The sequence below is a fragment of the Rhodamnia argentea genome, chromosome 6, assembly GCF_020921035.1.
Source record: "Rhodamnia argentea isolate NSW1041297 chromosome 6, ASM2092103v1, whole genome shotgun sequence".
Taxonomy (NCBI): Eukaryota; Viridiplantae; Streptophyta; class Magnoliopsida; order Myrtales; family Myrtaceae; genus Rhodamnia; species Rhodamnia argentea.
The window spans coordinates 4002490-4016563 of NC_063155.1; the positions used below are offsets into that span (position 1 = coordinate 4002490).

Below are 14074 nucleotides of genomic sequence, written 5' to 3' on the forward strand. Positions count from 1 at the left end.
AGCAAATATAAAGTGGTTCAACTAATAACCAAGTCTACATCGGCTTCGTTTGGTTCAGCATTTGAAATGGGCTTTGAAACTCTAAAATCCCTTGGCCAAATGCAAATAACGTTTGATTTGTTTTTTGGAGAAGTTGAGAGAAATGCAATTACATTTCTAAAGCCCTTTGGCCCAAGGTGTTGGGATATGGTTCATACTCCCTAACGACAAGAAAGCATGTGGGTCTCGCTCCACGTTGAGTGGGTGGAGGTCCCGAGGAGTTGCCCCAGCATGGGTCTCAAGGGAACAGTGTCCCATGGACACTAGAAGGCTATATAGTTTAAGCTCATGTTTTTTCCACTAGTAGTTTGAGATTGAGTTCATGAATAGCTACTGATATATATATTCTTTTTTTTTTTTGTAATCGAGAGATGTAACGAGAGGTGCAAGGTGCTAATTATAGTGGAATTCTCTGCTGGACTTAGTCCTAGTTTAAGAGTGAATCACGATAAAATCCGGTATCTCAATTTTCTTTTCTTGCTTAACGCTTTACTTAGTGGTGATTGTTCGTTGAATCCTAACACAAGGTAGGTCCAGAGGTACTTTGGAATACCGTATTTCCGGAATGCGGATAGACTTTTTTTTTTCCTTCAAATCTTATTCTAGCTTTACTTTTGTAATTACGAAAATGTTCTCGAAAAACCTAACCTTGCCAACGAAGGCCCCAACTACTGCGAGCAATCGGCGAGCCACTCGCGACCTTGCCTAAGGTCACCCAACCTCAAACAAGGCAGCATGAGGCCGTTAGTCCTTGCTGGTTTTGAGTTTTACTTTAAAAAAAAAAAAGGGGGGGGGGAGAGGGGTAATACCATAAAAAGCCTCAAACCGGAACACTTATACCAAATTTACCCCAAACTATTTTTTTTAACTACAAAAAATTTCAAACCGATACATATGTGACAAATTTACCACAAAATTTTTTTTTTTTACCACTAAAAACTCCAAACTAGTACACCTTTGACAAATTTATGCCAAATCTGATACACTGTGACAAATTTACTTTCTATTAAATTTTATAGTCAAATTGCTGAATTGAATGACGTGTCAATTGTCGGGTGTACACATTTGGGGTTTTTACACTCTATTTATCACATGTATATCAATTAGGTATTTTCCGTAGTATTAACTCAATTTAACAATAACTAACGGAGGGTAAATTTGTTATAGGTGTACCAATTTGAGATTTTTTGTGGTTAAAAAAATTAGTTTATGATAAATTTGTCATATGTCTACCAGTTTAGGGTCTTTGGTTGTCGAAAAAATGATTTGCCATAAATTTGTCATAAGTGCACTAGTTTGGATTTATTATAGTAAAAAAAATAGTTTTAGGTAAATTTATCATAGGTGTACTAATTTGGCGTTTTTTGTGGTCAAAAGATAGTTTGGAGTAAATTTGCCACATGTGTACCAGTTTGGTATTCTTCATGGTGTTAACCCTTAAAAAAAATAAAATGGCTTTGCAAAGTATGATTTTTCCAAACACCATTTAAATAAAAGTTGTTTTCCAATATGTTTTTAAAGTACACTTTATCAATCAATACTTGTATTTCGAAAAACCTCTTTAGCCCAAAAAGCTTTGCATTTTCCCAAAAACATTCTCCTAAAGTCGAACCAAGCATGCTCACCCACTCTTCTAAACTAATAGTCAAGAATTTGGCCAGAATCCACTAATAATCTTCAAGAGGTTATAGATAGCAACGAGTACCGCTTATACTCAAAGCTACTTGATAACTCTGCAAAAAAGCAAGCACCTCTATCGCTATTAATGCTCTGTGACTACGTATTAAAATACTCAAGAACCCTTCTAGAGAGAATAAATCAGAATACAACAAGCAAACACTCATGCGCATAAGAGATAAGCACGACGAATATGGAGCAGAAGCTTTCTCAATCCGGCCACTTCCCAAAGCAATCTTTTAATCCCTTTTACAGACTTTCAAACCTTCAATTAACCGCTAGAGAATCCCTTTTAACTCTCCGAATGCTTGCGTCAAAGGGTAAATACTGCCTTAATTTTTCTCCGGGCTGCCTATTGGTGGACTCCAAACTTTGAAGCTGGTTGTCAACCTCTGATTTGAATTCTACGTCAAATCCAAAGGAGGTCCAAGTCTTATTATTCATGTAATAGAAACACTGTCACCCATCCTCCGCTTCATCAGAGAAAGGAGCTGCTTTCCACAAGCGGTCATTCTAATCTGTCCTCGCTCTTGTCGTTGAAATTTGACCGTTCACCAACTATCACATGGTCCTTCTAAGCATATTGGCAACTCTAAGCTTACTCGGTTGTTCGACTTTCCTTGGTCCATCCAAGTCCACAGAATTCCTGCTCTATGACTTAATTACCTTCTACTCAGGTCTATCCAGCCTTTAGGCGCCATTTGCGCCTAGTACCTTGTTCACTCTTGGTAGAGGCTGAGGACTCGTCGTTTTGGATGAACGTGTGGGGGAAATGACAATATGGTAAATAAGTGAACATGGGATATGGTGGAAGATACAACTTGAAATTTATTTTGAAAGATTCCTGTGAATCTAAATTGGCCAAAAAGTAAAAACTCTGTGATTCTAAAGATAAGGCTCCAACGACAGAGGAATTTGAGTGACTACAGACTATATCCTCAAATTTATTGCAATAATAATATATATATATATATATATATATATATATATATAATATGTGTATGTATATGTATATATCTCTTCAAGGGTCAAGATCAAGATGCTTTTCTCCATTTAATTTTTGCTTTAGCAATTGGGACGGCGCATTCTGCAGCAAATTGTGGCTCAACTGGGGCCCAACAAAGCTTGAACTACAAGTTGGTGATTTAACATATAAAGGATAAGTACATGCTGCTGTGAGCTTGCTGTAAACCTCTCTCCTAGAGGCCACAAGTCCACTAGCTCCAGTGGGTTCTAATTCCATGGAATTTATACTATTAGCTATAGTGTAGTGGCCAAGAGGCTTTCCATAAGTACAATTGATTGCGCAATCCATGTGATGGAGTATAGATTTAGCTTTGACACTAATCGATGCGAAATAGATTTAAATCCGATACCACATGATGAAGGCCCCGATACCAAAATTAGTGCGGGGCGGAAGTGTGCCGAAATTCTAATAGAATTTCTTTAACTCCAGTGTTTTTCTGGCCCTTCAAACTCTTGGAGGGCTGCATGTGTTCTCAATCAGGATTTGATCAATGTCACCAATGGCAATTAATGAATGAATGAATAAATGGTCCCACATCAAAGTGAGGCTAACAAAGGATTCCACCGTCCAGCAGATGAGCTTCGACCGACTTTTCAAATGCTTATAGACCCTGGACATTTATATTGTATGACAACCACTAGAATAGCCAGCCTGCAAGGGGGAATCAGATAAGGAGCCCTGGGACACAAGCTCTTTTCAGCCAAGCATGTGTCTGTGGACTATGAATCATGAGCAAGTACTTTCTTCTGGTACTTCAATTGAAAATGTCAAACAAAAAGAAAAAGAAAAACAAATGAAATTGAATGAACATAAGAGTGAATGCTTTATGTAGAAGGGATAATGTTATATATGACTACCTTACTTGATATGTCATGGCAACTCTATCCAATGAAACCTTATGGCCTATATTTAAAGCTATAATGACTTCAAAGAGAGTCACTATATGCATTGAAACCGTATTAATACTCATTCCCGTCGGATTCGACCTAAGAGTTAAGACATCGCAGTCTATCGATCGGAATGAATCATGAGACCTTGGCCTTGGGAATGTCCTAATATCATTGACCCGGGATGGGACTAATCGATATCCTCTTCAAAAACCGTCGCGTAATGTTGTTTGTCGTCCATCCAAAACGCACCTATGGAACAACTAATTAACTTTATATTGTGACCCATAAGTTGGGATGCACTCTTGATTATTATTGAATGCTTTCCTCGAGCTCAATCCCTGAGTGTGCGCGAGCTATGCTTGTGTGTGGGGTTCCCAGGGAGAGAGAGATCCTAGATCTCTCATCCATTCATGGATGGCCCGGGCAGCATGAGAATAAGAGATTTGAGTCTATCTTGGATGAGATATCTGGGAGTAGGTTGTTTTCCCACCTCAATCTCTCATATTTCCTTCCTTTCCACTCCAACTGGATAATATCATAACTTCACTTGTGATTCTTGTGGGGCTCGGAATCTTGGGACAGATTGGCCCAACTGTCACTCATGACCCATCATCCCACATGCCCATGTACTCAACTTCCTCACCCTATTCCTTTCCCTTTCCACTATTTAGAAACACCCTTCAAGTCCCCCTCAGCTGGAGAGGGAAAGAAAATAGGGCCAAGTGACTGAAAATAGCAAGTTTCTTTTTTCCTCTTGGACAACATATGATAGAGAAGATAGCTAGAGAGCCTAGAGAGTAGAGAGAGTGTGTCTTGAACATCAAGCTCAGACTTTTTGGAAGAGAGATAAAAATGGAAGTGGCAACTCTGGATGTGGAAGATGATGTGTATTTTGCAGACTTGAGCAAGCAGATTTCTCTTCTGATCATGGATGAAGATGAGCACTTGCCTGTTGCTCAATGGAATCCTGCACCTCTCCAGGTATTTTTTCAACTTCCCTTCACTGCTATGTTGATGTTATCTGCCTCTTCCCTTCCTAGCTCAAAGAGCTACGTCGAATCACACTGAATTAATGCAAATGGGTCGTTGCTCATGATATTACCTTGGAACCTTTCTCATATTTAGATTTCACGTTAGTTCGATTCGCTATATCTTCCTAGAAGGGTTTTGCTGCAAACATCTGCGAAGTTCATTATGGAAGGAGGATTCATAAGATTCACCCGGATTGTTCTATGCTGCATAGTTTCTTTGATATTTTGATAAGAGTGTTTAGACCAACTCTTATGCAATCATTTTGCAATACCCATCTGTGAGTTTTCCTTGAACATTGCTCCACTTAATTTGCAAATTCTCCTTTAGTTGCCAAAGCTTAAAAATTTGGGGAACCTTGTGCAGTAGTTGTATTGCTGATGAAGCAAGCAATCTATCACTTTTCAGCAAAGTAACTGAAGCACAATCAGAAAAATATGGTATCTGAAAATGTTGAAAAATCTCAATTCTGATTGATAATGCTACGTGAAATCCATGATTTTATTAGATACTTTCTACGTGTGGTTTAGAGCTGTGTCATCATATACATTCTTTTTCCAATATCTCAGGGTTTCACAAGATTAGAAATCAACTCATCATCCCCGCCATCACAGTCGTTGCACACCCAGGTCTGCACGAGGGAAAGCAAAGGGACCGGCGTCTTCATTCCCAAGTGTTCTCAACCAAGAAGAAGAAGCAGACATGGAAGACACAGCTCGAGCTTCAGCAGTAGCACAAGATCCTACAGGCAAACTGACAGCACAAGAAGGATCTCTGAAGCTCCTCAGAACAATTCTTATAACCCCAGGACAAAATTCTAGGGCAATGGAATCATAGGAGATTATGGTAAAAACACACGATGAAATCAAATGGTTGGTGCTTGGCAAGTGGGTCTAGTTACTAAGGAAGAAGATGCTGATGTCATAATCCGGATATGAATGGTGTTGTGTACATGATGTGTTCTCAATTTTCAGGTGTGGTGAGGCCCGTCAATCAAATGGTCTTGTGGGTCCCCTGTAAAGACAATGCGCTTGCCTTCTATAGCTAGTTTTATTCATTGTTGGTAACCATACTGCATGTACTTATAAATATATTTATTAATTTATTTCCACAAACCAATTAATTTCTCTCCGTGTTCTTGCGTTCGAATCTTTATTTGCATTTATCGGCGTTTGTTTGGAAAAAGCAATGTGATTTCAATATTAAGAGAAAGTAAGGACGCAAATAGCAACACTTTTGCTCTAAAAATTTAAGTCCGGTTAGAAGTTGATTTTTCTATTTCCGCTATTTCTGAGCAGAAGATGAATTTTCTACTTCTAAGGAGAAGTAAATTTTTCTTTTTTTACTTTTCAAATGGCTCCAAAACTACTTCTAACGCGAAAAATAGTGTAGAAATAGAAAAATAAAGTTGCGTAATCAAATGAATTTCTACTATAAAAGTTGCGTTACCAAACGAATTTCTGCTTCAAAAGTACTTATGGAGTGGAAATTCTATTTCATAAGTATTGTCATGCGCGTCCTAAGCAATCGATATAAGAGATGAAAGTAGAGTGTAAAAGATTTCAGAATTAACTTCATTTGTATTTATTTCAGTACAAGTTGCAATCACCTTACCATCATGCTTATCTTTATCTATATTTTTTACCGACAGATTAACCTTTTTGCACCCAAGAAAGTAGTAGTCGATGCAATAATTATAGCTCAGGACATCTTTCTACCTAGTTGGTGATAATTGATGAACATGTCACTAAATTAACTCGGTGGTGAAATCGGTCGTGTCATAACTCACAATGCCGCCCAATTTTTTGCAACCAAGAGTTAAATAAATTCTAAGTGTTTTGGATGGGTCGCATAGGGAGACAAAAGATTCCCCAACTTGGAAAGCCAGCCTAAAATGAAAAAGACTCTTTGATGAGGAGAAAGATTGTTCTCTGCCGTTATTGCTGGCCGATTAATAATAACCAAAAAATTTTTTACACTCAATTTACGAATAATGTAGAAAATATTTTCGTAAAAATAATCGCTTATATCACTTGAAATAATCAATCAATGAAAAATAATTTCGTTGGCGACAAGAATTTATGTCTAAATATTTTCGTGAAATATGGAGATATTTTTTTCATTGATTTATTTTTGTAAGCAATTTTTTAGGAAAATATTTTTAAAATTATTCATTTTACGGAATGTTAATTTAAAGGGTAAGTGATTTTTTTAGGTCACTAGCGAAGCTGTCCTAGCACATGAGATTTGGCAATCTTATCGACAAAGCTTGTCATTTAGATCACAGTTGAATGTCCAATCCATGATGTCACCGCCCCGACACTCAAAAATGCTTGGAAGGGGATGTCTTCGAGAGAGACTTCCAGTAAAGACAACGATCAAATGGCTTCGGATGCCAATTTGCAAGACACACTCCAAATCTGACTAATCTCAATTAAAGTTGTTTCGGTTTGAGTGGCTGTGACATCAAATTGAGCCGGATTTTTTTTAGCTTACCAATAGTGATTAAAATCACACACTCCCGATGCCGATAGTACGCAATCTCGAAAGATAGATTGATTCTTTTTTTCACTAAATAAGGCGAGTAACGCAAGATTAAATATGTCAAATGTCCCGTGGCTTAGTCTTGGAGCTTCAAATGTTGAAGTATAGACCAGTCTTCTGCAATAAAAATTTGAGTGCTGTGTGTATCATACGACTTTCTAAATCTCTTTCTTCTTCTCCCTAAGTTGATGACATTATCAAATTAGAATTATATTGTCAACTTGCTACGATGACGTGATTGTGAGCATGCTCTTCACTTGTCATGATATGGATCCTGCGAATAGGAAAACTTATGATCCTTGAATATATATTTAAGGATACCTAAAATTGGAAGGTGCCTCTCTCTGGAGGAAAGCCGTAGCTGCCTTCACATATGCGAATCTCATGGGTTGCCTCAGGTTTCAGTCATCTTCAGCTTTTCTTGTCCCGTCAAATACACACATTCCATGAGGCTGGCCTACAGTTTTCTCGGTAGTGCTTTCACAAAATCTCACCCTTACTGAATTTCCCCAAGTTGGGGGCAACCCTTGATTCGGATTTCAACTCGCGACATTGACTTATTTGTTAGGACAATGTGTGAGAAGGGGCCATTCACGGAAAAATATCAAAAAAAAAAAAGTCATAAACCTATTGAATTGGTAAGAACTCACTTCATTTCATAGAGATAAACCAGATGAGTTCCGCAGAGTCAGGCCGTTACGACCCAATCCGCCACTTTATTTTGGTCTCTACAACAATGGGCCAATTGTAGATCGGATAACTTGGTAAGCCAATTTGAACCCTCCTTCATAAGCAAAGCACTTGTTCATCTCACCAAGCATGACCTGCACCAAGAAAGTGTTTTAACTAAAGTCAAGCTATTTGTAGATGTGGGTCTAAAGACTAGAACAAACTTTTGTTATTGTTAGATTGTGAGGAGTTGCTATCGAATTTAGACATTTGCAAGTCTCCTTTATGATTTCTTGCTTAAATGTATGTCGAAATAAGAATGTATTCACCAATTCCTTATAAGAAAATATTGCTGAAACTTTTCATCCAAGGCAAACCAGGGCGAGGCCCCACGGGGCCTTGTGGGGTACTGTAGGGCCATGCAGGATGCCCCGCGCCATCTCCTGCTCTACCTGGCCCATGTCCATCCCCACTTAACCAGGTCATATTTGGGTCGGGTTGATTCAGTCCGAACCAAATATGACCCGATCCAAATCCAAGTCGAGTCACCCATTTACCACCTCCATTCAGAATCCAAAAGAACCCTTTCTAGGCAGATTAAGAAGTTCATATGCAGTATGTAATACAAGTTTACGGGTAAACAGCCAATGCAAATCCAAAAGCCATAGAGACCACTTGTTTTGGCGAAGTTCCTCAAAGCATTCTCAAAACATGACTGACAAAAAACAGTGACTAAAAATTCTGGTGCCATTTTGTGTCCAACTTCATTCATTATGAGATTTAGCCACATAGCGAAAACAACTTGTAGCATCTCTCAGACCAGCCCAAAAGAGCATAAATTCATCTGTGAAGTGAACCTAAGCATTTAGACCGGAAATACAATGTTGGTAAATCATTCTTTATGCGAATGTGCAGCTTAAGTAGTTTGAGAGGATACCGGCAAGCTGAATTCTAGGGCTCTACTGTTGAAACCTGGATCCACTCGCCATCGACAGCTTCGTTCCACAGAGTGACATTGTTATTTCCATCTGCCACTGCCAAAATGTTACCGGTCAGGGACCAGGACACCCTCCAAACGGGAGTCCTAAAATCGCGCAAAACCTTGCCCTCCCATTGACCCCCTTCCTTGGCCACAGTCCATATGATGACCCTCCCATCCTGCGACGCGCTCGCGATTGTCGATTTCGGAAGGCCCAGGTTGGGCGCCCAGGCAACGTCCCTCACCCAATCAGTGTGCATCAGAAGCGCCGGAAAACAATCCAACTTCCAGACCCCATTGTAGAGCTTCCACACCTTCACGGTGTTATCACAACCACCCGAGCACAGCTTCTGAATGGGCTCCATCATGCCAGAACCAACAAGTGCGCCAGGGGCAGTCGACGGGGCCCACGACACGGAGGTGACCCCGACCGGATGAGCCTGGTCGATCCTTGGAGTATCCCAACCGCCATCCGGTCTAGCAGTGAACACGGAAATATTCCCGTCGGACGAACCACAAGCCAGACAAAGGCCGAGCTCATGAGGAGCCCAAGCGATGGAATTGACCGATGATTTGTGCTCTTCGAATACGTGTGCCTGGGTCCACTCATTCGGATTACCTTCCCTCCATATGATGGCCCGTCCGTCGTACGAGCACGAAGCAAGCAAAGACCCGAATTTCGGATGAGCCCAAGATATCTGCCAGACGGGTCCTTGATGGCCGGTTAGGGTGGCAAGATGCTGAGATCCCGAGTTGCTGACTCCAACAATGTTAATGGTGTGGTCCGACGACGCCGTGGCCAGCCTCTTACCATAGTAGTCCATCGCCACATCATGGACGGTGTCTTTGTGACCACTTTCAATCTTTTGTGGAGGCATCTTTCAAGCAATTCTCTGAAATGAAAGGAGACACGGAACCAAATTATAGCTCCTGTTCGCTCATCTCCCACTAAAAGGGTCCTCAATCATCAGCTAGAAAGGCTATGAATCTATTAACATTGGCACAAGAGAAGAATCAACAGACCTAAACCAAGTTCTAGCGTTTGATTCGCGTTTCATGCAACAATTAAGTACAAGAGTCTTTCGGAACCCGAAGAAACCGATGACTCTACTAATTCATGTCAACTTAAACCAGTATAACCAAATCACTAGCCATTGATGAAATTCTTAGGATGAAAGAAGAAATTCCAAAGGGAAAAGAAACCGTCCAACCGAGTGCATGACAAGATGGCGACTTGTAACGACTTAAGCTGAGATCTAACGATCGTTAGAGCCTCCGATAAAACTTTCGCCAAACACCTACAACCCCGAGTAAATCTGCAGCAGAAATTGAACCAAAACAGGGGAAAAAAAAAAAAAACCCCCACCGGCTAAATGTGTGGATTACTCTCAGAGGATGGAGATCGTGGATGTTGTCTCGCAGCCCCGGCCACCGCTTTGCTCCGCCGGCGTCCACCCCAAGAGTCGCCGTGCCTTGACGCAGAGAGAGAGAGAGAGGCGGGGAGAGAGAGGGTTTAAGACTTGAATGATATAAAAACCTCGTGGGTTTGACTTTTATTTTTCACTTCTTAAGTTGGTGGTTTATACCAAAAATAATAAATTGGAGGTTATCATGTTTTGAATTCTAAAACATAAGATGCAGGTGTTTTCCCTTTTTTTAATCAAAATTTAAGAGATGCTGCAAAATAATTTTAAATGAATATAATTACGTGTCAATATTTATACTTAAAATCAAACAACTTTTTGGTTATAATTGATAAGTGACAGAATTAGTCGATAACAATAGAGTTTAGTAAACTATAAAAGTTATCGATGAACAGAGGACACTGGATTGCATGCAAAATGATTGTAAATTTCAGCAAATCGACTGATTCATTGACAAGCGGCTTATTATGAATGTTTATCAAGTATGGAAACACGAAAGCAATGATGATGAATTGACACGATATTTGAGTAGTTACATCCATAGTTAACGATTTAAAAATTTTATAATTTTTTGCGGGTAAAGCATTGTCAAATAATAAGATATCGTGCAATTTTTTTTTTTTTTGCGACCGTCGACAAGATTAGAAAGTTAAATTTTTTTTAATTTAATAATCATCATATGTAACCGTCAATAGAGAGTTATAAATGCCCAAAAAATGTACAGGACCTCTCAATCAAATCGATATGGCTACAGAAGACCGGCATGCTTTTTGGAAAATATATCCTGATGAAATCGATTAGTTCATAGAAAATTATGCAATAGATTTTTGTCTTGACATAATGATTAACTATATATTTAATCAAGAAATCGTCATTTTCACGGAGAAAATAATAAAAAAAAAATGGTAATAATCGCATCGAGAACGAGATTAGTTGGACAGAAACCGAAATGGTGGGTCCCCATCCCTCGAGATTTCCCCTGTCGGATTGATCCTCAGTGAACGCCCTCGATCTCATCGAACGGTAACAGCCCAATCGAGCCCACTACTCAGAACAAATCAGCACCGTCCGTCCCCTCCTCATCGGTTCTGCTTCTGCCCCACCATCGCGAGCTCCAGCTCTCCAGCTCCGAAGTCCTCCGACCATGGCGGCGCTCTCCCTCCTCTCCCTCCTCCTCCTCATCCTCCTCCTCCCTCTCTCCCTCCTCCTCCTCCTCTCCCTCATCGTCCGCCCCCGCCCCGTCAAGATCCCCCTCAAGAACCGCCACGTCTTCATCAGCGGCGGCTCCAGCGGCATCGGCCTCTCCCTCGCCCTCCGCGCCGCCGCGGAGGGCGCCCGCGTCTCGATCCTCGCCCGGTCCCAGGACAAGCTCGAGGAGGCGAAGCAGGCGATCCAGCTCGCCACCGGCATCGACGTCGCCACCTTCTCGGCCGACGTCCGCGACTTCGACGCCGTGAGTCGCGCCGCGGAGAAGGCCGGGCCGGTCGACGTGCTGGTGGTGAACCAGGGGGTGGTCGTCCCCGAGGAACTGGCCAAGCAGGAGTTGGACGAGATCAAGTTCATGATAGACGTCAATCTGATGGGCAGCTTCAACATGATCAAGGCATTTTTGCCGGCGATGAAAGCTAGGACCGACCGTAGGCCGGCTTCAATTGCCCTCGTGTCCTCTCAGGCCGGTCAGGTAATTACTGTTATAGCTCAACGTGAGAGGATTCTAGTTTTGCATCGTCTCTATGCTTCTGATAGGGAATTGGTGATTGCTGATTGCTGAAGGTGGGGATCTACGGTTACACTGCTTACTCCGCAAGCAAATTCGGGCTCCGAGGATTAGCAGAAGCACTACAACAAGAGATCATTGCCGATGACATTCATGTTTCGCTTGTTTTCCCATCAGATACCGATACTCCTGGATTGGTGGAAGGTATATCTTTGTGAATTCGCCTCTTGCAGATTGGCCCAGTGTAGTGTTTTTTAGTTGTACTGCTTTGCAATTGTGAGGACCGAATGCTTTACCATGTATTGCTTGTGGAATCTGTGTAGTTATCTGACTGTAATGGAACAAGATAATCTGAATTGGGTAAAATTTAGGTGTAAATGATACTCGATTCACTAGGAACTTCCGGAAATGATCGAAGGAGAAGCAAATCACTTGCTTTCCAAATCTTCAAAGGCATCGCCACCTATTGTTTTATTGGACATCTTTGAACAGACATCATCTCTCTCTATCAAAGTTTGTAAATATGTATCCCACAGCTTCAATGACAACTGCTCTGGCACATATATTAGTACCCCACAATGTATCTCTGTTTGTATGACTGGCCTTATGTCCATAAGTGCTTTCAAGAATCAAACGCCGAGGACATGCCAACAAATTGTCTATTTTTCTTCCCTATGGTCTTTGGATTAGTCCATCCTTTTCCTTTTCTACGGGCAATTACTTATACATCACTTTCTGACTACAGAAAATAAGAGGAGACCTCCGCTAACGAACATAATAGCTGCTTCTTCTGGTACAATGAAAGCGGATGAAGTTGCAGAGAAGGCTTTAAGTGGGATTAAATGTGGCAGTTTTATTGTGCCTTGCAACTTTGAGGGCCAATTGCTAGCAATTGCGACTGCTGGTTTGTCTCCTCAAAGATCATACATCATGGCATTCGTGGAAGTGGTTGGTGCTGGTATTCTCCGTCTTGCCGGTCTGTTCTTCCAGTGGAACTGGTATAGCAGTATAGAAAAGTGGCATGCGCAAAATAAGTAGTGACCTGTAAGTTTCCTGCAGCGAACCTCCTCGATGCCGGGTTGTTTTGCCTTTTGTTGCTGCTGTCATTGCTTTGAGTTTTGTTGTCACGATGACCATATATGTGATGCTTTTAGTTGATCTCTGTATTGCCTGAGATACCCTTGTCATTTTGTAATATGATGAGAATTTGTAGAAAGTAGATGAATTCAGATGCTCGATTGTTTCATTTCGTATCTCTTGGATTGCTAGATAAAGAGAAATATGCCATGTCTGTAGCAGGATGACCATATGATATGCTTTTTCATCCCAAAATAAATCGTCAAAGTTGCTTTCTGTGGTTTTTGGCTGCCATTTGCTTTAGTCATGAAGCAAATCAGCCAGAAAATTTGTCTCAATCTCATCCAGTCTGGTCCTCTAGCATTAAGTTCCCATGAACTTTAGATATACTCTCTTTAGAGTTGAGACTTCTTGATGTGCTTGGAAAGCCTAAATCCTAGGAACCCTATCATGTGATCTCATCAGTATTGTCGCGACCCTCCGAGAATTTTCCTTCTATGCGAGATGAGGTTAACGAGCCGATTCTTTTGTAAGCCCCGGTTGTCGGCGGGATTTTTAGGATCGCGGGTCCCTCCCAAGACCCATTACTCGAATCGCGATGTGAAAAATTTTATCAAAATCGACCTTAATGTGGTCGGGTGGCATGTGCATAGTGTACATGCATTTTGGAGTCGCCACCGATCAATTTATTAGAGGGTATGATCGGAAAACCCTACCGAGCGGTCGGGAGAAACCATTCGGTTCCATGAAAACCAGAGATTTGGGTCCGAGGAGTTGGTTACGCTAAGATTTACAATGACACCCTTTCGGTTACCGATGTCGAGTGATTTTCTAACCTAAGAATTCATGCAGACGAAATTTCGGGTGAGGTAGGTTCTAACGATCCTAAGGTATCATGCAGACGGGAGTTTTCTACCCTGGCGATTACAATCAGAAATTGAATGCGCAATCAAGATAATCTCAATCGGATCAAGCAATCGGTGAAATAGACGTATCTAATAC

At 41.1% G+C, this 14074-nt stretch overlaps 3 protein-coding genes across 6 annotated transcripts; 2 read left to right on the forward strand and 1 right to left on the reverse strand.

Moving 5' to 3' along the window:
* Window positions 1-1143: 1143 nt before the first annotated feature.
* Window positions 1144-13350, forward strand: LOC115744868 (3-dehydrosphinganine reductase TSC10A). Its single transcript, XM_030680257.1, has 5 exons — window positions 1144-1164; window positions 7289-7296; window positions 11415-11959; window positions 12052-12199; window positions 12741-13350. Exons 3-5 carry the CDS (start codon window positions 11423-11425, stop codon window positions 13031-13033), a joined length of 978 nt encoding a protein of 325 aa, XP_030536117.1. The 5' UTR covers window positions 1144-1164; window positions 7289-7296; window positions 11415-11422; the 3' UTR covers window positions 13034-13350.
* Window positions 2465-5715, forward strand: LOC115744872. The gene is made up of 2 exons (XM_030680267.2): window positions 2465-4614; window positions 5232-5715. Exons 1-2 carry the CDS (start codon window positions 4486-4488, stop codon window positions 5481-5483), a joined length of 381 nt encoding a protein of 126 aa, XP_030536127.1. The 5' UTR covers window positions 2465-4485; the 3' UTR covers window positions 5484-5715.
* LOC115744869 (protein transport protein SEC13 homolog A-like) lies at window positions 8012-10401 on the reverse strand. Of its 4 annotated transcripts, none has more exons than XM_030680260.2 (3): window positions 10221-10401; window positions 8813-9747; window positions 8012-8030 (listed from the first exon to the last, which is right to left on the reverse strand). In XM_030680260.2, exon 2 carries the CDS (start codon window positions 9730-9732, stop codon window positions 8827-8829), a length of 906 nt encoding a protein of 301 aa, XP_030536120.1. In that variant the 5' UTR covers window positions 9733-9747; window positions 10221-10401; the 3' UTR covers window positions 8012-8030; window positions 8813-8826. The 4 variants fall into 4 exon arrangements, with proteins under 4 accessions (XP_030536120.1, XP_030536119.1, XP_030536122.1 ...); XM_030680259.2 differs by lacking the exon at window positions 8012-8030 and adding an exon at window positions 8554-8719; XM_030680262.2 differs by lacking the exon at window positions 8012-8030 and having other exon boundaries at window positions 8554-9745; window positions 10245-10401.
* Window positions 13351-14074: the final 724 nt, after the last annotated feature.